At 38.0% G+C, this 24,785-nt stretch overlaps 1 protein-coding gene across 2 annotated transcripts in view; it reads right to left on the minus strand.

Annotated features, from left to right (window-relative positions):
* RAD21L1 (RAD21 cohesin complex component like 1) overlaps window positions 1-24,785 on the minus strand; it is a 31,712-nt gene extending 6,927 nt beyond the window's left edge. The window contains exons 1-11 of one of the 2 annotated variants that reach the window (XM_054724253.1): window positions 24,642-24,785; window positions 23,104-23,233; window positions 21,501-21,594; window positions 18,890-18,996; window positions 14,953-15,123; window positions 13,946-14,041; window positions 12,659-12,769; window positions 9,983-10,209; window positions 9,648-9,747; window positions 7,887-8,011; window positions 5,603-5,686 (exon numbers count right to left, since the gene is read on the minus strand). In XM_054724253.1, coding sequence (XP_054580228.1) covers window positions 5,603-5,686; window positions 7,887-8,011; window positions 9,648-9,747; window positions 9,983-10,209; window positions 12,659-12,769; window positions 13,946-14,041; window positions 14,953-15,123; window positions 18,890-18,996; window positions 21,501-21,594; window positions 23,104-23,233; window positions 24,642-24,785 — 1,389 coding nt within the window. Of the gene's footprint in view, window positions 1-5,602; window positions 5,690-7,886; window positions 8,012-9,647; window positions 9,748-9,982; window positions 10,210-12,658; window positions 12,770-13,945; window positions 14,042-14,952; window positions 15,124-18,889; window positions 18,997-21,500; window positions 21,595-23,103; window positions 23,234-24,641 lie in introns of both variants that reach the window. The other variant, XM_008140993.3, reaches the window with a different exon arrangement.

Genomic DNA, 24,785 nt, shown 5'->3' on the forward strand with positions numbered 1-24,785 from the left:
TTTATTCTGGGCTCTCTATTGTGCTCCATTGATTTATATGTCTGTTTTTATGCCAGCACCATGCATTTTTGATTATGATGGCCTTGTAGTATAGTTTGATATCAGGTAGTATGATTCCTCCAACTTTGTTCTTTCTTAAGATTGCTGTGGCTACTTGGAGTCTTTTGTGTTCCATATAAATTTTTGGAATATTTGTTCTAGTTCTGTGAAATACACCATTGGAATCTTGATAGGAATTGCATTGAATCTATAGATTGCTTTGGATAGTATGGACATTTTAATGATGTTAATTCTTCCTGTCCATGAACACAGTACATACTTCCACTTATTTGTATCTTCTTCAATGTATTTCTTCAGTGTCTTATAATTTTCTGAATACAGATCTTTTACATCCTTGGTTAAATTTATTCTTAGGTATTGTTTCTTTTAATACAATTGTAAATTGGATTGTTTTCTTACTTTTCCTTTCTGATAATTCATTATTGATGTATATAAATGCAACTGATTTCTGGATATTTATTTTGTATCTTGCTACTTTAAAGAATTCATTTATCAGTTCTGGTAGTTTCTTGGTGGAATCTTTAGAGTTCTACATATACAGTATCATGTCATCTGCCCCAGGCAATCTTCTGATAAGGGGCCCCAGAGTAGGAGATTCTGCTGACTTTACTGGTAATGCATCCAGGGCATTGGACCCTTGCTTTGAAAAACAGTCAGCAAAGATCACCACTTTTAGCTAGGACTTATTTCAGCTCTGGTTAATTTAACTCAGTTAACAGGAGTAAACATAAAGCTATAAAAAAAACTGCCTTGTTGCCCTAGCCGGTGTTGCTCAGTGGATAGAGCATCAGCCTGCGGACTGAAAGGTCCCAGATTCGATTCCAGCCGGTCAAGGGCATGTACCTTGGATGCGGGCACATCCCCAGTAGGGGGTGTGCAGGAGGCAGCTGATCGATGTTTCTAACTCTCTATCCCTCTCCCTTCCTCTCTGTAAAAATCAATTATTTATTTATATATATATATACTGCCTTATAAAGGCCTTTATCTGAACTTGGTGATACAGCTCTTAACAATAACTGATGTTTAGTAGTTTGTGTACAATTGGGTTAGAAACCTTTCAGATTTTGAGGGTGCCTTGTCCAAAAGAGATCAACCCACTGCCTATTGTTATCTGAACAGATTCATTCTTTTCTGTTTTTAAACCTCTAGCAACACCTCAGTATTGAAAAACTGTAAAGTTGAAATCCCTTCACAGGAACCCACTCTAAGCCCTTATCAACTAACACCTTAGGAGCTGAGAACAGAACTGGACATAAGAAAGGTGCTGTTGAATCTGATAGAAAAGCAGGCCTACAAAGAGTTGGGGGAAGGAAAGTGGCCCAAATCTGACCTACTTTATACGTTCCCTAGGCTAGCTCTGACCATGCAACACAACAGCATCTGTGTCACCCTTTTCATGGATTCACTGTATGTCTCTGGAGCCTGGGTACTTCCTATAAGTGTTTTCCATTACATGGACTCCAAGGTGATTTCAGAAAACTCCAGAATATTCTGTATGACATTTTATTCTTTTTAAAAAATATTTTCTATTGATTTCAGAGAGGGAGAGAGAAAAAACCTCAATAATGAGAGGGAATCATTGATCGGCTGCCTTCTGCACGCCCCTATTGGGGATCGAGCCTACAACCTGGGCAGGTGCCCTTGACCGGAATCGAACTGGGACCCTTCAGTCAGCAGGCCGACACTCTATCTGCTGAGCCAAACCAGCCAGGGCCTGTCTGACATTTTAAATTATTTGAGGCTAAGGGGACTGCTGAGTCCCCATCCCCACCAGCCTTTATGGCTTCCCGATCCTACCTATGCTGTATCCTTTCTTCCATTCCAAAGAGAATTTGAAAATATGGTCACTTTATTCTGAAAAGTTTTCCCAATCCCTCCAATTACAATGGATGTTTATTCCTTTCTGGTCTGTTCTTGGATAAATGAGCTCATCCAATTACTAATGTTGATTTTTATTGTTAAATACACAAAATGCTATTTTTCAAATGTAAAAAGCAATGGTCCAACCCTTTGTTAAAGATCCATGAGACTGAAGCTTGACCTATATTGCACAACTAAACTAACCAGGAAAAGGCTCAGAAGAAATAGTTTGTGTGCTTTGTGAATGAAGCCTGTCCACTTGATCTATCTGGACACCCTACAACTGAATCCTTTGTGTAGAAAGCCCAGTGGATTATTAAAACAGCTGAACTTGTGCTGTGTTGTGGTTTGCTCAAAAATAACCTGTGTCTATAGAGGCAAAGAGAAAAGAGAACATAAATCAACCCACTTCAGGCTCAGCTATTTAAATGTTTCAGGTAAAAAGTTCAGGTATTTATTCTGCTCTAGATTATCCAGAGAATTCAGTCTGTTTCCCACCTATGAAAAAAATTAATCTAATAACCTTAGAACTCATCATAATGATTATTTAAAATATCAAGCATTCAATGTTTTGATATTATTTACCAAGAAACTTCTGCTAAAATTTATTACAATCTTAAAAAATGCTTTTAGCATTCTGGACAAAAACTAAAGAAAGAAGATAATAATATATATTGAGTTAGGCAGGTCAAACATTACTTCTAGCTTTGCCTTTTTTGTGATTCTGTGATTTCATTTTTTATTTATCAAATTAGTAAAGGTTAAAAAAATAATAGGGTACATCTGCAGGAAAACAAGCCCTTTCATGTACTCCTGATAAATATGTAAGTTGATAAAATTCTTTAAAAAAACACCCCAATTTGTCAATATATATCAAGAGTTCTAAAAATGATCATACTCTTTGCTCTAATAATTTCATATCATGAAGTAACTGTAGAGGTGCAGACAGATCTATATAGCCTGGGATGTTCACTGCAGCATTATTTATAACTAGAGGCCTGGTGCACGGATTTGTGCACCGGTGGGGTCCCTCAGCCTGGCTGCGGGATCGGGCTGAAACCAGCTCTCCAACATCCCCTGAGGGGTCCTGGATTGTGAGAGGGTGGTTCTTGAATGACACACCCCAGAATTGGGCTCCCTCCTCTCTGGTTCCCTGTGCGTCACTTGAGAGCTGCAGCTCCTGCGTTGAGCGTCTACCCCCTGGTGGTCAGTGTGTGTCATAGCTACCAGTAGGAGCATCTGCCCCCTGGTGGTCATTGTGTGTCATAGCTACTGGCCGGTCAGCTGGTCACTTAGGCTTTTATATATATAGATAGTTTTGCTATTGACTTGTGGCCCTTTGAGCAGGCTATCTTCTTTCTCTGATCTTTACAAGTCTTATATAGATATAGGCTTTAAGCCATATAATCTTTTGGGAAAAAGATTCCCATACATTTTTTGATAAATATAGTAAAACTAGAGGCCTGGTGCATAAAATTCGTGCACGGGGTCAGGGGGGAAGGTCCCCTCAGCCCAGCCTCCACCCTCTCCAATCCGGGACCCCTCGGGGGATGTCCGACTGCTGGTTTAGGCCCAATTCCAGGGATTGGGCCTAAACCAGCAGTCGGACATAACTTTCACAATCCTGGACCACTGGCTCCTAACCACTCACCTGCCTGCCTACCTGATCACCCCTAACCACCTCTGCCTGCTGGCCTGGTTGCCCCTAACTGCCCCCTGCTCCCAGCCAGGTCACCCCTAACTGCCCCCCCTGCCATCCTGGTCACCCCTTACTGCCCCCCTTGCCAGTCTGGTTGCCTCTAACGGCCCCCTTACTGGCCTGGTCACCCCATGCAGCCTGCTGTTCGGTCATTTGGTTGTCCCTCACTAACCCCCCTGCCAGCCTGGTTGCCCCACAAAGCCTGTTCGGTAGACCATCCAGTTGTTTCAGTCGTGACAACCCCTGGCTTCTTATATATATGGATTTCCTTTTGTAATCATTTAAATTTTTTTAAATTACAGTTGACATACACTATTATATTAGTTTCAAGTGTACACCCCACTGATTAGACATTACATAACTTACTAAGTGATCAACCAGATAAATCTTGTATCCATCTGACACCAAACTTAGTTATTAGAATATTATTGACTATATTCCCTATGCTGTGCTTTACATCCCCATGACTATTCTGTAATAACCAATTTGTACTTCTTAATCTCTTCACCTTTTTCACCTAATCCCCTCCCTTCTATCAACCATCAAAATGTTCTCTGTATCTATGAGTCTGTTTCCATTCTGCTTGTTCGTTTATTTTGTCTTTTACATTCATTTGTTGATAGATATGTATTTATTGCCACTTTATTGCTCATATTTTTAATTTTCTTCTTCTTTTTTTTTTTTTTTAAAGAAGACCCTTTAACATTTCATACAATACTGGTTTGGTGGTGATGAACTCCTTTAGCTTTTTCTTATCTGGGATTTCTTTATCGGTCCAGCTCTTGCCCTGATGGCAGACAATTCAGTTCCTCTCCACATGTCCCTGGTGCCTTTCAAGCTGCTATCCCAGTGCTGGAGTTCAGAGAGAGTCTGAGTAAGTCAGTGTGTGGGTCCTTTAAGAGGAACTGCCTGGTACTCCAGTAGCTCTCCCTTTCCCTCAGCTTCAATCCCTGCTGTATTTGTTGTTGTTATTATTTGTTAATCCTCACCTGAGGATATTTTTTCCATTGCTTTTTAGAGAGAGTTGAAGGGAGGGAGGGAGGGAAGAAAGGAAGAAGGGAGAGACAGAGACAGGAGGAGAAACAGAGAGAGAGAGAGAGAGAGAGAGAGAGAGAGAGAGAGAGAGAAAGAGAGAGAGAGAGAGAGAGACATAGATGTGAGACACACTGATTGGCTGCCTCCTGCATGCACCAGGGGATCAAACCTACAACCCAGGTATGTGCCCTTGACCAGGAATCAAACCCAAGACCCTTCACTGGGCAGGCCTACGCTCACTTGAGGCAATCCCTGCTGGTTTTTACAGCCGAAACTTATGGGACTTCCCTTCCTGGAACTGGAACCCTGGGTTGGGGGGCCTGGTTGGAGCTGGGACCTCCTGCTCCTCAGCCAAGATATCCCTCCTGATTTTATCTGCCAGACATGGATGTGGGATCAGCTGGTTCTGCATCTCCATTCCTCCTACCAGTCTCAGTGTGACTTCTTCTTTAATTCCCTAGTTGTAGGACTTCCATTCAGCCAGATTTCAGTCAGTTCTGAATGATGGTTGTTCTATAGTTTAGTTGTAATTTTGTGGTTGTGGCAGGATGAGAGTATTGCATTTACCTACACCACTATCTTGACCAGAAGTCCCCTAAAGTAAAATTTCCAATGCCCTAGGCCACACCCCTACTATAACTCTTTCTCTAGAGATTTTATAAGAATAACTTAAAACAGTGATTGTCAACCTTTTTAATCTGTTACTACTTTTGATAAGCATAAATTCTCACAGCTTCCTTTAAAATTATTTCAAAATAAAAAAGCCAAAGCAATTCTGAAATTGTATTATCAAACGGCTCACACACACATTTGTTGAGATAACTAATATAAATTATAATTTTAGAAAGTAACATTATAACTCTAAAAACAAATTTTTAGGTAAATAAGGTGTTAGACATTTAGGAACAAAGTTTTTAAGAACATTTCCAAGACTATACATATATTTACCGATTCAACTGAACAATTTTCAATTCCTTGTGTCAAGGTAACATTCATTAAAGAGGATTCCTCAGCAGCCAACGAAACAATATCCTGCTAAAGCAAATTAGAAAAAAATAGGTAAGTTATCACAGTAGTAGTCATCATCACAGGAACAATCTCATTTTGTTAAATGTTTTAATCACATGAATGCTCATTTATAAAACTAATTTAAAATACTATATCCCAGGTAGGCTGCCGCCACCTTAAATATTCCTGTTTTCCACATGCCTCCTACAAAAGAAGAACTTGCATGCCCCTGCCCCCTTGCTTCCTATCCTTGTCACTCCCATTTCTCTTGCCACTGCAGATCTCATGTCAAAAGTCTGTGCTGCTGTGTGGCTGAGGTCACTTTCCTTTGAAGCATTTTATCTAGCCCCAGACCCCTACCTCTATTCTCATGCCAGTACCAGGTGGCAGAATGAGGAGATCTGCAAGCAGAGAGAGTGAGAATGAGGAAAGGGATATTATATCCCCCCGAGGGCCATGACAGGATTCGTACCACCACTGCTGGAGCTGTCACTGGCAAAAGGGAAGAAAAACTATATCCAGAAGGGGAGCAGAGACATAAAGGAAGAAGGAAAGAAAGCAAGCCAGGAATTCTTCATTTCCCACCCTCTCCCCTTTTCATTGAGCTGTCAGCCTTTTTCATCTTCAACCCGTCGCCAAGCTTCATACCCAGGTGTCTGTCATCGATGATCTTGACTAAGTTAGGAGCTTCCTACAACAGTTTCTTACTTGATTTTTTCACTTCAGTTTTAAAAAACTTTAGTGAATATAAGGAGTTGCATTTTATTATTTAATATACATATTTGTGGAAACATGTTTTTCTCTCTTAACTTTTATGAATATTCTACATTTTAGATACTCTCAATTCTTCAGTTACTCTACATAAAAATTCTGTTTTATGAAGAGTTGAAAATGATTAATTAGGATCAATATTTTCCTGTCCCTTCATACTGATTGTTTTCTCATTCCTGACTATATTTCACATCTGTTTACCATTTTTGGAAGCAGAATAAGAATGAAATTGAGGGGTAAAGCATGAGCATAGGATAAAGGAGTAAAAGTTAAAAAAAAACAGTGCATCAATCTTTTTCCTTCACTCCAACACTTGGGAAAATCAATTAAAAAATTTTTTTATTGATTTCAGAGAGGAAGGGAGGGGAGAGATAGAAACATCAATGATGAGAGAGAATAATTGATTGGCTGCCTCCTGCACGCCCCCTACTGGGGATGGAGCCCACAACCTGGACATGTGCCCTTGACCGGAATTAAACCCGGGACCCTTCAGTCCACAGGTCGACGCTCTATCCACTGAGCCAAACCAGCTAGAGTGAAATCAATTTTATTAATGTTAAAAAGGTCATAAACTAAACAAGCTTGCTTAATCCCAGTTTTCAGTAGTTGTGCTCTAAGAAATGCCTGAGCCCAAATAAAGAAGAGAGTAGTATCCCAGTATCTCAATATCCAGTATGTTATCTAATATTTAGTAAAACACATTCTCTTTTAATGCATTATGAAATTGTCTTTCCTTCCAGGGCATTCAGTTTCAATGTGGGCTGACTCTGAATTCCCAGAGTGGTTATCAGAGTACAGTGATGATGGGACAGAGTAGAAAAGCACTGGTTTATTTTTATTTGGTATGGCTATAATATTTACATTTGTACAGCCAATAAAGTGACAATTGAAAAAATATTTTATAGTACATTGTTTCCAACTATGTTTTCAAATAACAATGTTTTTCAAGTAAAAGTTATGTCTTCAAATAAAGAAATGTTTAAAATTTTATTTTGGTCATGGAATCTCTAGATAGTCTTTCAGATACAAAGCTAAGGTAACTGGTGGGTCCAAAACATACTATTCTTAAAGGAGGGAAGGGTGAATTTAGATCAAAATCAAAACACAGGTGTATTGTCTAGAGTCCTAAAAGATTCCATGACAGACTGGGGCCTAGTAGTATTCCCGGCATATAACCAGATTCAAGTACAATCACTTATTTAATGCACCACACAAAATACTATTTCAGTATGAAACTACTTTTCTTGTGATTATCCTAAACTTCTAGAAAATACTGTTCTACAGATGAAAATCATGTTTTATCCTGTAGTACTGCTACATACTAAAGAAATTACAGGATAGTATGAGATGAAAATATACACTATAAATGTAAGAAGATAGTAATTAGTCTCAACATTCCTTTAATATATATTGTCAGAAAAATAATATCTTTATGATTCTCTGGTTAACTTACCTCAGAGCTAATATTTTTATTAGTATCCTCATGAAAGCTATAATTAGATCCCTCAGTCACATCCTTCCAAGTTTTGGGTTGACTTAACACTTGCTGGGAATTTGAACCTTTCATCATGGAGGTCTCTGAATTATTAAGGAAGTAAAAAAGATTTCACCAAAATATCTTTCCAACTTAAATTCAAATATGATTGTTATAAAAGAAAACTTCTGACACTGTAATCCACTTAAACAAGTGTGTACAAACTATGTCACATATTTATCTTCCCTTTCCTCACATCTGCCACTTTTTCACCTCCACTCCCCATCCTGCACCAACTATCTCCTCAGCACTTACCCCCATACATTTACTCACAGACAACATGGACAGTTCAAGCCCACTTATTAGTAGTATATCATTCAGTGGATTTTTTTTTTATTGTCTAAAGTCTTACATATGTCTCCTTTTTCTCCAATTAACCCCCCACCCCAGCCATTCCCACCCCAGGCAAGCCCCCACTTCCCCAGTGTCTGTGTCCATTGCTTATGCTAACATGCATGTATATAAGTCCTTTAGTTGCTCTCTAACCCCCTCCCCTACCATTTGTCTCTAGATCGATCTATTCTTGTTCATCAAATTATGTTGATCATTATATCCCACATATGAGTGAGATTATGTGATATTTATCTTTCTCCAACTGGCTTATTGTAATGATTTCAGGAAAGGTGATCAGGAAGCAGAGGCTCACTCATCACATAAGTTGGTTTTATTACCTATCTATATAAAACCCTGATATGCAAATAGACCAAATGGCGGAATGACCAGCGGAAAGACTGGTTGCTATGGCACGTACTGACCACCAGGGGGCAGGCGCTCAATGCAGGAGCTGCCCCCAGCCTGCAGGTCCCAATGGCGGTGGGGGGTGGGGCCGGCAAGCGGGCAGTGCCAGACCAAGGCAGGTGCGAGCAGGGGCCCCAATCACCCTGCCAGTCGCCCCATAGATCAGCCCTGATCACCAGCCAGGCCTAGGGACCCTACCCATGCATGAATTTTGTGCACTGGGCCTCTAGTTCCTTTATAATAGTCACAATAATAATCAGCAACTGTTAATACTCCATGTATCCTCTGGGTGTATGGAAATATCTGTCTCAGGTTAACTATATTGTTTAAATGGTATTCTTATCACTAAGTGACTTTTTTCATGTTTTTTTTAAAAATATATTTTATTGATTTTTTTACAGAGAGGAAGAGAGAGGGATAGAGAGTTAGAAACATCGATGAGAGAGAAACATCAATCAGCTGCCTCCTGCACACCCCCTATTGGGTATGTGCCCGCAACCAAGGTACATGCCCTTGACCAGAATCGAACCTGGGACCCTTGAGTCCGCAGGCTGACGCTTTATCCACTGAGCCAAACCGGTTTCGGCTTTTCATGTTGTTTTAAAGTGAAACATTATCCTACTAGATATGAAAATTTTCTTTGTTGGAGGTTTGTGAATACTGCCTTTGGAGTGGAGGCAGTGGGAAGGTGTGGGATTAAGAGTAGTACACACTGTATATAAACTTCATCTTTTTATGTAGCTTTGTGGACAAAAATTAATCCACAAAGCTGAAAAAATACAATGCTTACATAACAATTTCTTTTAAATTCAAATATTCTTCTAGAGATAGCATTTGTAGTTTGGAATATAAAGATGGATCCCATTCTCATTTTGAAATGTAAAAGGAAATTTTTGTTTCTGCAACGTTCCCCTCAACATCAACAGAAGTAGGATGTCTTACCTACTATGTTTCTGCCCCCCGTTTCTTCCCTTATTGATTCCTTTTGTCTCAATTTTCTTCCAAGTTTAAAGCCAGAAGACAGAAAGCATTTTGTAAACAACTGTAAAAATACACATTTTTGTTTCTAGATTTTGTGCAAGTAAATCAATCCAATAAATACAAGCAGATATGCTAAAAAGTCAAAATTATAATTCATGCACACACATCCAGCAAATTAATTAAAAATAAGGAGGTATTTTTTACAAGTTTAAGTTCTTGACTATATGAGTGTAAATATGTATTTATTTATTTATAACTAAACATTGCCCCCATGGAAAAGGATGGAAAACTATTACCATTTTCAGTTCGGTATGAATCAAGTCCTGGGTAGCAGATGACAGAAGTGTATCCACTCCTCCCCTTGTTTTCCACATCATCAGTCTTTGGGTGGGAGGCGCAAGTTCCAAAACCATGAGAGTGTCAGCAAAGAAAGTAAGCTGTTTATGCATAGTTATGCTACTGATCTCCTTGACGGGATCTATGAGCAACTTCCTCTTTTTGTTTTTCCTTTTCCAGGCAATATCTAAATATAAGAAATAGGCACAAATGTGATGGATTGTACAGCTTTGTAAAATCTTCTTGGCACCGCATATCTAAGAAATGTCTACCACAATACAACCTACAGTAGAGAGAAAATTCCCTTCTCTCTACTGAAAATTATGCTTTACAAAGTTTTTGCACAACTAGAGTGACTAAGCAGCCAAGAGTTCACACACTTTGAGGAGTTTCTCAAAGGCTCTGAGGAGAGACTCTGTTGACCTACTTAGTGGACAACTGAGAAAATGTAGAGCAGAGGGTATATTGATGAGGAAGTCAATCAATTCTGAGGTTCCTTAAAATATATACACAACAGAATAACTTTTGAAACATTGACTTGTATTTGTCCAGCATATTTTTCCCTTCCCCACTGAAATTCATACACAAAGTCTAAGTGGGTAGCCATGGGCTCTCGTTCCCATAGGAAATTTTACTAGGTAGAAAGCAAAAGTCACGTTTTTCCTTAGTAAAGATGTAAAAGGGGAGGGAGGGTTAGATTTCCAAGAATGTGAAGATCTGGGATCAGATGGAGCCGGAAAGAACAGAAACCAGATGGCTGATGTGCCTCAGTAAAATCCTGGAATAGGATCCTAGAGGAGCTGGCTATGTGATGACTCCAGAAGGAATGCAGGCTGGGACAGTGGGCGCCACAAACTGGTGTGGTTGATAACCAGAGGTTCCCTACCACTTGTCAAATATTTCCCCCAATTTTTGATACCACATGGCTTCGGGCAGATAAGGGAGGCCTGAAATTCTTGCTAGCCCCATGGGATAGAGGCTCAGAATTGAATTTGGTAAAGAAAAATTTGAATGCTTTATTCCTGACATGTCTCAGTTTATAAACTGAAATCCATATCAAATATGTTACTTAAAACTAGTGCCTTATTAAAAGGTTTAGTTATATACTAGATTCATATTTATTGTTATTCCTAAAAACATGCTTGAGGTTAAACATTATCGTAGAAAAGATAGTACCTCTCTTTTGATTCTTTTATTATGCCTTATTTGATATTCATTTATGTGTTTATTTATTTCCTGATGGGATTGTAAGCTTCTTTTTTTATTGAGTTTATTGGGGTGGCATTGGTTAACAATACAGGTTTCAAGTGTACAACTCAACAAAATATCATATGTATACATCATCATGCACCTATTGCCCAAGTAAAGTATCTTTCCATCCTCATTTATCTCCCCTTTGCCCTCTTCAACCTTCCCCATCCCACTTCCCTTGGGCTATCACCATACTTTTGTCTGTGTCTATGTGTTAAATCCTATCTAATGAAAGAGTAATATACAAATTGACTGTCACTCCAACACACAAGATGGCTGCCCCCATGTGGTCAAAGATGGCTGCCACAAGATGGCCGCCACAAGATGGCTAGCAGGGGAGGGCAGTTGGGAGGGACCAGGCCTGCAAGCGAGGGCAGTTGTGGGCAATCAAGACTGCAGGGGAGTGCAGTTGGGGGTGACCAGGCCTGCAGGGGAAGGCAGTTAGAGGCAATCAGGCTGGCAGGGGAGCAGTCAGGCATTAATCAGGCTGGCAGGGGAGTGGTTAGGGGGTGATCAGGCTGGCAGGCAGAAGTGGTTAGGGGCAATCAGGAAGGCAGGCAGACGAGCAGTTGGGAGCCAGCAGTCCTGGATTGTGAGAGGGATGTCTGACTGCCCATTTAGGCCCAATCCTACGGGCAGTTGGACATCCCTCAAGGGGTCCCAGATTGGAGAGGGTGCAGGCTGGGCTGGGGGACACACCACCCTGGGCACGAATTTTGTGCACCAGGCCTCTAGTATATATATATAAAAATTAAATGTATATATACAGTGAGTGGCCAGATTATTATGATCTCTGAACGCATAATAATCTGGCCACTCGGGGTGTGTGTGTGTGTGTGTGTGTGTGTATGTGTGTGTGTATGTGTGTATTAGAGGCCCGGTGCATGAATTCGTGCATGGGTGGGGTCCGGCCAGCCTGGCCAGGGGGAGGGGGCATGGGCAGTTGGCCAGCCTGCCTGCTGGTTGAACTCCTGGTCAAGGGGACAATTTCCATATTAGCCTTTTATTATATAGGATATACACTGAGTGGCCAGATTATTATGCATTCAGAGATGATAATAATCTGGCCACTCAGTGTATATAATTTTAATTTCCTTAATAGCAAGAACTATGCCTTCTTCATTTGTGCCCAATACAGAGTAATGGCTCAATAACTACTGAAATTGAACTCAGTTTAAAATTTTCCAGTTTCCCAAACTGGAAATATGGTTTGACCAGAACGGAATATAATGAAAGGGTCATCTCAAAATTCCTTCACACTCTTCCCTTTATATTACAAATGTTATTACTAGATTGACAACCTCCTAAAATATTTCATATATTATTCAAATATTTAACAGTGAATAAGATAGTAGATGTCAAAAATAAAAACATGAATGACTGACCTGAAGTATCAATTGGATCAAGGATAAATCCTTCCTCTTCATTTGATAATGTGGTTTCATACATTTTTTCATTTTCCAGTAGATGTATACACTCTGGATTATCCGGTTCTACTAATCAACATCACCATAAAATGAATTATAAAAAATAATAGCTAGAGGACTATTTGAAAATTAAAGTGAAAGATAAACTAATTGAATATTTATATTGCCATCTGGAGCCACATCTGAATTCTTACTAGAATCATGTATTTAATAGAGTTGAAGCGGCTCAGCTATTATATGATCTGGGACCCACAGTGTCTAGGTGAGTCAAGTGTCATCACCCTCTTTTGCACATGTGACATCTAAGGCTGGACTTAGATGTGACTGTGACTATAGTCTCAGTGAAAGTGAAAACAGTGTTACTAACCATAACAAATAACTGAATTAAATGTGACTATATGTCTGCTAAAATTTTTATAATCTATTAAATCATTTAATTATTAGTTGACCCATGAAAACATAACTAAATTATAATTGTCTATCTCTTATAACATTTTAAATTTCTACTATTGTGTTAGAAAACAAATATCACATGAAAGTGAAGCCAATAATACTTTTAATGCTCAAAAATAAAGCAGACTAAAAGACCTCAAATCATTTGAGGTACCTTCACATAAATTTCAAGTAGAAAATATCCTCCCATTTGTAATTTCTCTCAAATTGTATATAGGTTGTCAAACCATATTAATATGGCATTAATATAATTAATAACCATATTAATGACAAACATTGATGATGTTTTTACCATGTAACATATGTTTTTTTAAAAAATATATTTTATTGATTTTTTACAGAGAGGAAGAGAGAGGGATAGAGAGTTAGAAACATCGATGAGAGAGAAACATCGCTCAGCTGCCTCTTGCACACCCCCTACTGGGGATGTGCCCGCAACCAAGGTACATGCCCTTGACCGGAATCGAACCTGGGACCCTTGAGTCCGCAGGCCTACGCTCTATCCACTGAGCCAAACCGGTTTCGGCCATATGTTGTTTTAATGATTCAAAAGCACAGTATTTTGGGAAAGTATTCAAATGTTCTCTCATACCTTGTTAAATAACTACTATTGTGTCTTTCTCAGAACCCAGTATCTTATTCTGCATTGTTTTGACTCTCATACTAAGAGTTTGCAGGACATTTTTTATTATCTTCCAATATACTATACTGCTACTTAAACCTAGAAGTTCGGAAGCTTAATTTGAATATTAGCCACTGTTCACTTTCTACACAAAGAAAATTTCAACATACCCACTACAGTATCGGGAGGCTCAGGAGGCATGGAAACTTCTTTGTTCAAATGCATGTCTTCTAACAGGATATTTTCATCATCTTGTAGTAGGTTGTCTTGAAAAACACAATAAATACTGTTGTCATACAGAGTTGAATCTATCATTTGTTCACTAAAGGTTGATTGGAATTATTATATGCAAAGCATTGTGAAAGGATACAAGAATAAATTAATCCTACTTAATTAGATTTGATTGGATACATAGATTATCACATTTCATGCAGGATGACATTGAATTTTATATACTTAATTTTCTTTCCTTTATTTAAAATACATTTTTAGATGTTTGATTTCAGGAAATACTATACTAATACTAAGATAGTTGCCTTGTTACAAAGCCATGTTTAGTTTCAGATCAAGAAATAAAAGTGTTCAAACTCCTTTGATAGAGATCTAAGGTAGAGCCACTATTTTTTCATATTTTCAAAATTCCAGAAATTTGCCATAACCAGCCTTTTAATGTAGGCCAGAGAATTAAAAAAAACATTTGATGTATAATAGTTAATATCTTTAAAATATGTGCATTTGGATTTCCTAGTTTTTGTCTACCCTATTATACTTTCATATAATATAAAAACTAAAAAATGACATAAAATGCTGGACAGATCCCGTAGAATAGCCCTCCCACAATTTCTGTTAAAGAAAACAATGTTTTTGGTATATGACCTAGTATATTTTGTGAGGACTATACTAACCTCATTCTTTCCCTTCTAAAAATTAGAAAATTTTAAAAATTAAAACAAGCAGTAGTTCACATTATATTTATATAGAACATATAAACTGATGACTATTTACTTAGACCTAGCCTAAATGTTTAAATATATTACAAACTTTGAAAACTTGTGTAAAAAATGTGTGGATTTATATTAAGCATACCTAAAATTTTAGTTGGATCTAATAAATCTACTAATACATTAGTAATTTCATAGAAACAAATACCCAATTTCTATAGAACCAGACAGCATACCAATCATTTCTCCTGCAGCCCCTTCATCACCAAATCCATCTCCACTGTCATAGAGCAGAGATTTTTCTGCATTGAGGCTTCCAGAACTATGTTCAACTAAAGGACCACTGGAATTCAGCAAGATGTTGTCATCAAAGAAGCTATGGCTTCTGAGGATTTCCGCTTCCACCCCTAAATACATACATATCATGAATACTGAGTTAATCAGAAAAACACAGAATTTTCGGGTTAGAAGGAAATTCATATATCATCTTCTATAGCCCCTTCCCCTCATTTTACAGGTAAGGAAAAATGAAAGCTAAAACACTTTGTTGAATTATTAAACTAAAGCCACTCAGTTAATTAGTGGATACTGGATTTCCAGTCTAACACTTTTTCCAATACAATAAGAAAAAAGAAAGCCAAAACATCAGGATAGAGCTTTTAGCTGTGGTACAGTTTAATAATTCTTCTACTTTAGGTAGGTCATGTCCTGCTTGACCAATTATTATTTCAAGGATACTTGCTTGCGTTGTTTATCCATAACGGGGGTTTAGAAAATAAGAAACGTGTTTGCCTTCTTAGGAATGAAAAGAATGGGCTTACTACATTCATTCAATAGAAACCTATTGAATGACCTGGTATTAGGCAATATGCGGGGAATTGGAGATAAAACAGTAAAAAGACAAAAATTAGCTGACATTAACTGAATGCTTATTATGTGCATTACCTTCTGCAAAGGAAGATACTATTATAATCCTTATTGTACAAACAAGGAAACCCACCCACAAAGGTTTTGTAATGTGCACACAGTCACACTCTAATAAATGACAAAGCCAGGATCTGAACTCAGCAGAGCTGGTGGTAGGGTAGTATCAGTGTTAGAATTCTGACTGGTAAAATATTTTGCCAAGTGGAAGTTTATGACAGAAAACTCCTAAGACACTTACAGCACCAGATAAACTCCCTGCTTCAAACTAGCCTTCTTCCCGATTGACTGAGAGCACATATTCTTTCCCTTCCCTGGGTTTAAATCTCTATGTCCGGGAGTCTGAAATCCCAGAGGGTCAGAGCTTGGTCTTTCCTATCAATCCTCTAACAACCCATGTTAGTGCTAGTCAGTAAATAAAATCATGAAGTACTACTCAGATTGAAAATTCTTCTGTAGGCACACAACTTCCAGAAAGTAAGAGTTTAAAAAGGCAACCTTCATTGTACTGGACTAAAAGATTTGCTCAAAAAAAAAAAAAAAAAAAAAAAAAAAAGACTGACTTTCAAAAAGAACTAAAAATATGTCCACATTTTTCAGGTACAGCTTGATAGCACTCCCTTCCCCAAAATCAGTCGTGGTCAATAAGATAACATTTATGAAAATACACTATATTCCTAGCACTGAGCTAGGAATATAGTGTATTTTCTTTTTTTTTTTTGTCAATTTTTTTAATTAAGGTATTATACATGTACATATCTTACCATTGCCACCCCCCACCCCACTCCCATATATGCCCTCACCCCCCAGAGTTTTGCATCCATTGGTTATGCTTATATGCATGCATACAAGTCCTTTGATTGATCTCTTATCTCCCCCACCTCTCCCTAACTTTCCCCCTGTAATTTGACAGTCTGTTTGATGCTTTACTGTCTCTGTATCTGTCTTTTTGTTCAAGTTTATAATGTTCTTTATTATCCGTAAATGAGTGAGATCATGTGGTATTTTTCTTTCATTGACTGGCTTATTTCACTTAACATAATGTTCTCCAATTCCATCCAGGTTGCTGCAAATGATGAGAATTCCTTCTTTTTTATGGCAGCATAGTATTCCATTGTGTAGATGTACCACAGTTTTCTGATCCAGTCATCTGCTGACGGGCACTTAGGCTGTTTCCAAATCTTAGCTATGGTGAATTGTGCTGCTATGAACATAGGGGTGCATATATCCTTTCTGATTGGTGTTTCTAGTTTCTTTGGATATATTCCCAGGAGTGGGATTACTGGGTCAAATGGGAGTTCCATTTTCAGTTTTTTGAGGAAACTCCATACTGTTCTCCACAGTGGCTGCACCAGTCTGCATTCCCACCAGCAGTGCACAAGGGTTCCTTTTTCTCCGCATCCTCGCCAACACTTGTCGTTTGTTGATTTGTTGATGATAGCCATTCTGACAGGTGTGAGATGGTACCGCATTGTTGTTTTGATTTGCATCTCTCGGATAATTAGTGACATTGAGCATGTTTTCATGTGTCTCTTGGCCTTCCTTCTGTCTTCTTTTGAAAAGATTCTATTTAGGTCTGTTGCCCATTTTTTTATTGGATCATTTATCTTCCTTTTATTAAATTGTATAAGCTGCCTGTAGATGTTGGAGATTAAACCTTTATCAGTGATGCCATTTGCAAATATGTTCTCCCATGCAGTAGGCCTTCTTGTTGTTTTGTTGATGGTTTCTTTTGCTGTGAAAAAGCTTTTTATTTTGATGTAGTCCCATTTGTTAATTTTCTCTTTAGCTTCCATTGCCCTAGGGGCAGTGTCAGTGAAGAATTTCTTTTGGCATATGTCTGAGATTTTGCTGCCTGTGGATTGCTCTAGTATTTTTATGGTTTCCCGTCTTATGTTTAAGTCCTGTATCCATTTTGAGTTTATTTTTGTGTATGGCGTAAGTTGGTGATCAAGCTTCATTTTTTTGCATGTATCTGTCCAGTTTTCCCAACACCACTTATTGAAGAGACTGTCTTGACTCCATTGTATGTTCATGCCTCCTTTGTCAAATATTAATTGAGCATAGTGGTTTGGGTTGATATCTGGATTCTCTATTCTGTTCCATTGATCTATATCTCTGTTCTTGTGCCAGTACCAGGCTGTTTTGAGAACAGTGGCTTTGTAATACAGCTTGAAACCTGGTATTGAGATCCCGCCTACTTTATTCTTCTTTCTCAGGATTGCTGTGGCTATTCGGGGTCTTTTTTTATTCCAGATGAATTTTTGGAGAGTTCTTTCAAGGTCTTTGAAATATGCCATTGGTATTTTAATGGGGAGTGCATTGAATCTATAGATTGCTTTGGGTAGTATGGACATTTTAATGATGTTGATTCTACCAATCCATGAACATGGTATGTTCTTCCATCTGTTTACATCTTCCTCTCTCTCTTTTTTCAGTGTCCTGTAGTTTTCTGTGTATAGGTCTTTTACCTCCTTAGTTAAGTTTATTCCTAGGTATCTTAATTTTTTTGGTGCAATGGTAAATGGGATTGCCTTTTTAGTCTCTCTGTCTGTAAGTTCACGGAATATAGTGTATTTTCTAATAAGAACCCGAGATTACACAAAAACAAGTAATGAAATAATCATTGTCTTCAATCTTATATTGTAATCAGAATAGGATGGATTAATATTAAACATTTCTTGAAGGACATTAGATTTAAATTAGTTTTTGAAGAATAGAAATATCACTTATTGGTAGAAAGGATTAAAGGAGGGTATAAGGAAAATAACCCTGTGATGTTGCTAGGAGTATCCCAATTTAGGGGAGTAAAGCAGTAAGGGATAGGGTAGTAAGGCTCAGAGAAGTTAGGTAATTTGTCCAGTATCACACAGCAAATCCAAAGAGAAAGCCCATATTCGAACCCAGGTTTGTTGGTCTACTAAGGACACGTTCTTCCCACATATACTAGAAAAAGGCGAGGAAAATATTATTAGGGGTTAAATTTATACATCAAAAGATTCATTTTAAGGATATTTCTACTGGCACAGAAGTAGCTATTTCTATTGGCATGATTTCAATACAAAACCACAAATAAAGGGTGTCCCCCCAAAATGCATACACACTTTAACAGCTGGTAGCTCAATTTTAAGAATGAAATGTATTTTAATAAACATTGCCTTTATAATTATTCAAAGTGTCTACATACATTTTTTGGGACATTCTATATAATTGATTATGAGGTAATTTTGATTTTCCAAATATTCTCACCAAAGTTCCCAGCTTGGAAAAGTAGGACATTGTGATAATCTTCTCTAAGTGTGATTTCTTCTGGTCTGCTTTGGTTCTGAGTAAATTTTTCTAAAACACCAATAGCACTATAGAGAATATAAAATTGAGGAAAACATGTGAACAGAACATGTTTTGTAGTATATTGCAAAACAACAAAAACATCCCTAAAACAAAAAACAGATTTTATTATAAAAATAAAGATTTTTATTTTCTCAATAGTATCTATACTAATAAAAGGGTAATATGCTAATGAGACCGGGAGACCTTCTGGGAGACCTTCCAGATGTCCTTCCGGACAAAGCCATGGTGGTGGGGCCAAGGCAGAGGCGGTTAGGAGCAATCAGGCCAGGAGGGGAGGGCAGTTGGGGGTGATCAGGCTGGCGGCGGGGGGGCAGTTGGGGGCAAGCAGGCCAGCAGGGGGGACCAGTTGGGGGCGAGCAGGCTGGCGGGGGGGTGGGCAATTGGGGGTGAGCAGGCCAGCCGTGGGGGGCAGTTAGGGGTGAGGAGGCCGGCAGGCAGAGTGGTTAGGGGCGATCAGGCAGGCAGGCAGGTGAGCGGTTAGGAGCCAGCGGTCCCAGATTCTGAGAGGGTGCAGGCCGGGCTGAGGGACACCCCCCTCCGTGCATGAATTCCGTGCACCAGGCCACTAGTTATTTATAAACACTAGTTTCTTATACATGCCTATGACCTCCAGGTTGCCAAGTCCAATGGTCAACTTTCAGTCCTATTTACTTACCCCAACCAATAGCATTTGAAATAGATGTTAACTTCCCTCCTTATGAAAACTTTCTACTTTTGGCCTCTGGGATATCACTCTCTTTTGATTTTCTTTCTATCCCATTGGCTGCTCCTTTTCCATCTCCTTTATTATCCTTCCTCATCTCCCAGACTGTTAATTATTAGGAATGACCCAACGCTCAGTCTGTAGATCTTGATCTCATTCTCTCCCATACTCCCACTTTCCCTTTAAATTCTATACTTACTCCCTTGGGAGATCCTATGACTCATGGTTGAAGTTCATCTAAATATTCACAACTCCCAAATTTATACATCCCATCCAGACCTCTTTCCTGAATCTCAGACCCAGATATTCAACTACCTACCTACTCCCCTTAGATGCATAACAGTTACCTCAAAACGTACGTTCAAAACCCAATTTACTTCCTTCACACTGTCCCTCTTAAACCGGCCATTCCATAGTTATCCTAATATCATTAAGTGGTAACTCCATTCTCATGCCAAAAATCATATAGTCATCCTTCACTTCTCTCTTTCTCTTAAAGCCATATCCAACCAGCAAATTCTGTTGGCTCTGACTTCAAAATGTATTCATAATTTGACTGTTACTGCCTTGATATAAATGAAGACTGAGAACTAATGACATACACTGTCATCTCTCACCTGGACTTCTTACTGCAATAATCTTCTCACAGGCTCTCTGCTTCCTCCCTTTTGCCCTCATAGTGAGTGGCCAAAGAGAGCACTTGAAATCCAGTCAAGTGCAATCACTCACCTATTCAAAACCCTCCTGTGCTCCCCAAGTGAAATAAAAGTCCTTATTGTAGCCTACAACACCCTACATCTGCATTCCCAGCTACCTCTCTGACCTCATTTCTTACCACTCAGACCCTCATTTACTGCACTCCAGTCTCACCTGCCTCCTTGAAAATGCCCAGTGTACTCTGCCTTAGCACCTTTCTTTCCACTTGCTCTACCTGAAATATTCTTCCTCACATTATTGAATGATTTGTTCCTTTACCTCCTTCAGGTTTCTGTTCTGACCTTATTAGAAAAGTCTTGCCTAACCATTCTATTACTTATTTTATTTTCTATTTCTCTTCATAATGATGATCATCTCATGTCATAATGTATATTTACTTGTTTATTTGTTTACTAGTAGCCCATTTGCAGGAGGAATCCTGCAAGCGGCCGCTGCGGCCGCGTGCGCTACCGCTGCCGTCGTTGTGGCCGCCACGCCTGCATCTGTGGGCCGCTGCCGCCCGCCCTGCTCCGCCCCGCTCCGCCCCGCCCGGGCTTTCCCTCTGGCAGCCACCTTCCTTTCCGCTTTTCCTCCCTCTTCCTTCTAAGTTGTCTTCAGTCTTCACTCCTCCCTCAGCATATGCAAATTAACCGCCATCTTTGTTGGGTAATTTGCATACTCGCCTGATTGGCTGGTGGGCATGGCTTTGGCTGATGGGCGTGGCTTGGGCATAGCGAAGGTGCGGTCAATTTGCATATTACTATTTTATTAGGTAGGATTGTCTGTCTACTCCAACTAAAATGTAAGATTCATGATGCCAGGAGCTATGGTTTACTCATTGCTATCTCCTCAGTACCTAGAACGGTGTCTGGCATATAGAAGGCACTCAATAAATATTTACTGAATGAATGGATGAATATACTATCAATATTGCAAATTTAGCAAATATAATGATATTTGTTTGGAGTTCTTTAAAATTTCACACTAAATTTAAGTCTTAGTCTATATGTTTACTTCAGTTAACTACATTCCATTTGCATTCATGATATCTGAAGATGAAAACAATAAAACATCAAGAAAGTCAAATTGAAGGAAAATAAAATAATTTACTTCACATTCTGGATTTCAAAATCATGAAATTCTTCTGGCAGTGTGATAGCACTGTAAGATGCTTCAAAATTCTCCTTTGGAAGGTCAACTAGTCCTGAAAAGAATAAAAAACCACATTCAATAAGTAACCATGCTGTGCAAAATAGAAACTCCCAACTAAATCTTTTTTATTTAAATAAGACTTTCTCTCACTGGACTCCTGCTTAGTCTCTAACTGGTTTCCTGGTACCCACTCCTGCCTCTCTCCAGTCCATTCTCTACAAAGCAGCCAGAGTGATATTTTAAATACAAAATCAGATCAGATCACTCCATTGCTTAAAATGATTTAGTGACTTTCCCAGTGCATTTAAATAAAATCCCAATTTTTAATCAGGGCCTCTGCAGCCTTACAAACCTATCAGCATCATCTAACGACACTCTTTCCCTCTCTCACTATACTGGTCTTTTTGTTCCCTGAACAAGTTAAGCACTTTTTCGCCTCAAGACCTTTGCTCTTACAGTTCCCTCTGCCCAGAATGCTATTCCCTCAGGGACTTTTTAGATGACTGGGTATTTCTCATTTTTCAAGTTTGAGCTTAAATTCTATTCTCAGAAAATTTTTTCCTGACTAATCTAACTAAAATAAGATGTACTGTTATTTTCTGTTGCAGTAATCTTTTTATGTTCCTTCACAGCATAATCACAATCTATAATTATGGTAATAATTTAAAAACTGCTTCATTATCTGATTTCCTCACCAAACCATAAGGGACCTATTTGTCTTGTTTGTCCTTGTATCCCAGAGCCTAGTATAGTGTTTCACATAAAGTATGGGGGCAATGAACATTTGTGGAACAAAGGAAATAATGAACAAATAAACCATATTCAATATAATTTTTAAATCTACATAGAGATTATATAAATATTTTAAATAAAGAAAAAACCCTGTCAATCCTGATTCAACAAATATTAATTGAGGGAATAGTATGTACAAGGCACTGAGAAAAGTACTATTAGAAATTCAGAAAATAAATGACAAAGATATTGCCTTCAAGGAGCTTACAGACCAGTGTGAGAGGCAAAGCCTGTAACTAAATAACCATAATACAAGATGGAAAATGATTTCTTAAAATTAAATTTAAAGACATTATATTTATATTATATGTAAATCTCTAGCACTTTGGGATATCAAAATATTTAAAAAATATTTTATTAATAGCATGCTATTTAAGGAGTCTTGAGAATTCTGAAAACAATGACAATTATTGATATCTAGGTTTTGTCAATTACACTATTTCTAATTTATCTCAAAAGGCAAAAACAGATATGGCAAACAAAGTAACACATTTAAAACTGAACATCAGAGTGTGTTGCATAAGTGTGGTAGCTTTATGTATATTTCTTACATAAACACACAGAAACATTACACGTTTTTGAAAGCATAACCTTTTCTTACAAACAAAGAAGAAGAATGAAGGAAAGAATATAATTTGTCCTTAACCATGGAAATTTAGTTCGGTCAAAAGAAAGATTCCTTTCACTTACTCAACCTGGATTTATGGAGTTCCGCCAATTAAAAGAGCCCACCCAAAATAAAAATGCGAAAGGGAACCAAGACATATACCTGGGCGAAATGTCATCTTCATTTTAAGCAATGCTTCACTGCAGTCTGCCAAAAGGTATTTTGCCTTCCTATTATAGATTCGAACAACTCCCAAAAGAAGATGTCCTGAAGTTCGAAGTGCAATTTTCACCTTTCAATAATTTTTAAAGTATTAGAATATTAAAAATTAGATTCACAAACTCTGTTCTTTGACAATTATAAAACCATAAGAATTTCTTCTCTTTAAAATCAGACATTTTGTATTCTTATTTCAAGTGAGTCGCTTAACTTCTACCTCACCTAGTAAAATAGTTAACATTTTTTTTCTTCTATGAAGATAATCTAATGTGGCATTAAGTGAAGTATGCTATTATGGGCTTTATGGGAAGAATACAAAGTCTGCAGTCAGGCTGACTTGGGTTCAAGCCTTGGCTCAACTGCTAAAGCTGAGTCATTTAACCCTCCTGAACTTCAATTTATTAATAATAGCTACAATTTATTACATACTTCTTCTGTGCCAGGCATTGTCCTGAGAGCTTTTGATTCATTAATTAATTTAATTTAGACAACAACCTCTATTTACAGAAGAAAAAACTGAGACTCAGATATGTTAAGTAGTATGCCCAAAGTAACACAACTATTAAGGGATGGAACAGGGATTAAATTTAAATTTGACCAACTTAAAAGTCCACACTCTTAAATACCATACTTCACTGAAGCAAAAAGAGGTGCATCGAATAGGATTGTTATGAAGATTTAAAAAACTAATGAACATAAAGCCTAATCCACTGCCTTATACATGGTTGGGGTTTTTTTATTATAATTTGTCCTTCTCTCAAGCAGAAAACTTAACCTATAAAATATTAAAATACTATTTTGGTGGAAATTCTAATAGCTTGTTATGGTTTTTATAATGAACATAATACTTTATTGCTTATGAAGTGTTTTCATACATATTCTCATTTATATTCAATCCTTTTTTTTCTACTCTCATTTATTCACTCATTTTTTAAAAGAAATACTTATTTGATACTACTATGTACACAGTAATCTGATAGAGGATGAGAAAGGATTACAAAATATGTATAAGACATGGCCGTTATCCTTCAGAGTCCAACCTATTTATGATAAACATAAAACAGTTCATATATATATATATATGTATATAACACACACACACACACACACACACACACACACATGATAAATGCTATAGGAACTAAAAGAGAGACCATTTGAGAAATAAAACATCCTTGGAAATATGTTTCATGATATAATGTATTTTAATTCCTTTCCTCTCTGTAAGTCATGGCAAATACATACTATATATATTTTTAAATATATTTTATTGATTTTTTACAGAGAGGAAGGGAGAGGGATAGAGAGATAGAAACATCGATCAGCCTCCTCCTGCACACCTCCTACTGGGGATGTGCCCGCAACCAAGGTACATGACCTTGACCAGAATTGAACCCGGGACCTTTCAGTCCGCAGGCTGACACTCTATCCACTGAGCCAAACCGGTTAGGGCTACATACTATATTTAAACAATAACATACCTTAGGTGAAATAATCTTTTCAATGATTATCTCTAGATCACATTCAGATACATGGGCCTTTGTGAGTTTCTTCTCCCAGTGAGCTGCAAGCCAGATTTTGGCCAATGGCCCTCGCTTACTCATAAGCACATGTGTGTAGAACAT

This window comes from Eptesicus fuscus, chromosome 12 (assembly GCF_027574615.1).
Source record: "Eptesicus fuscus isolate TK198812 chromosome 12, DD_ASM_mEF_20220401, whole genome shotgun sequence".
In the NCBI taxonomy this organism is placed as follows: Eukaryota; Metazoa; Chordata; class Mammalia; order Chiroptera; family Vespertilionidae; genus Eptesicus; species Eptesicus fuscus.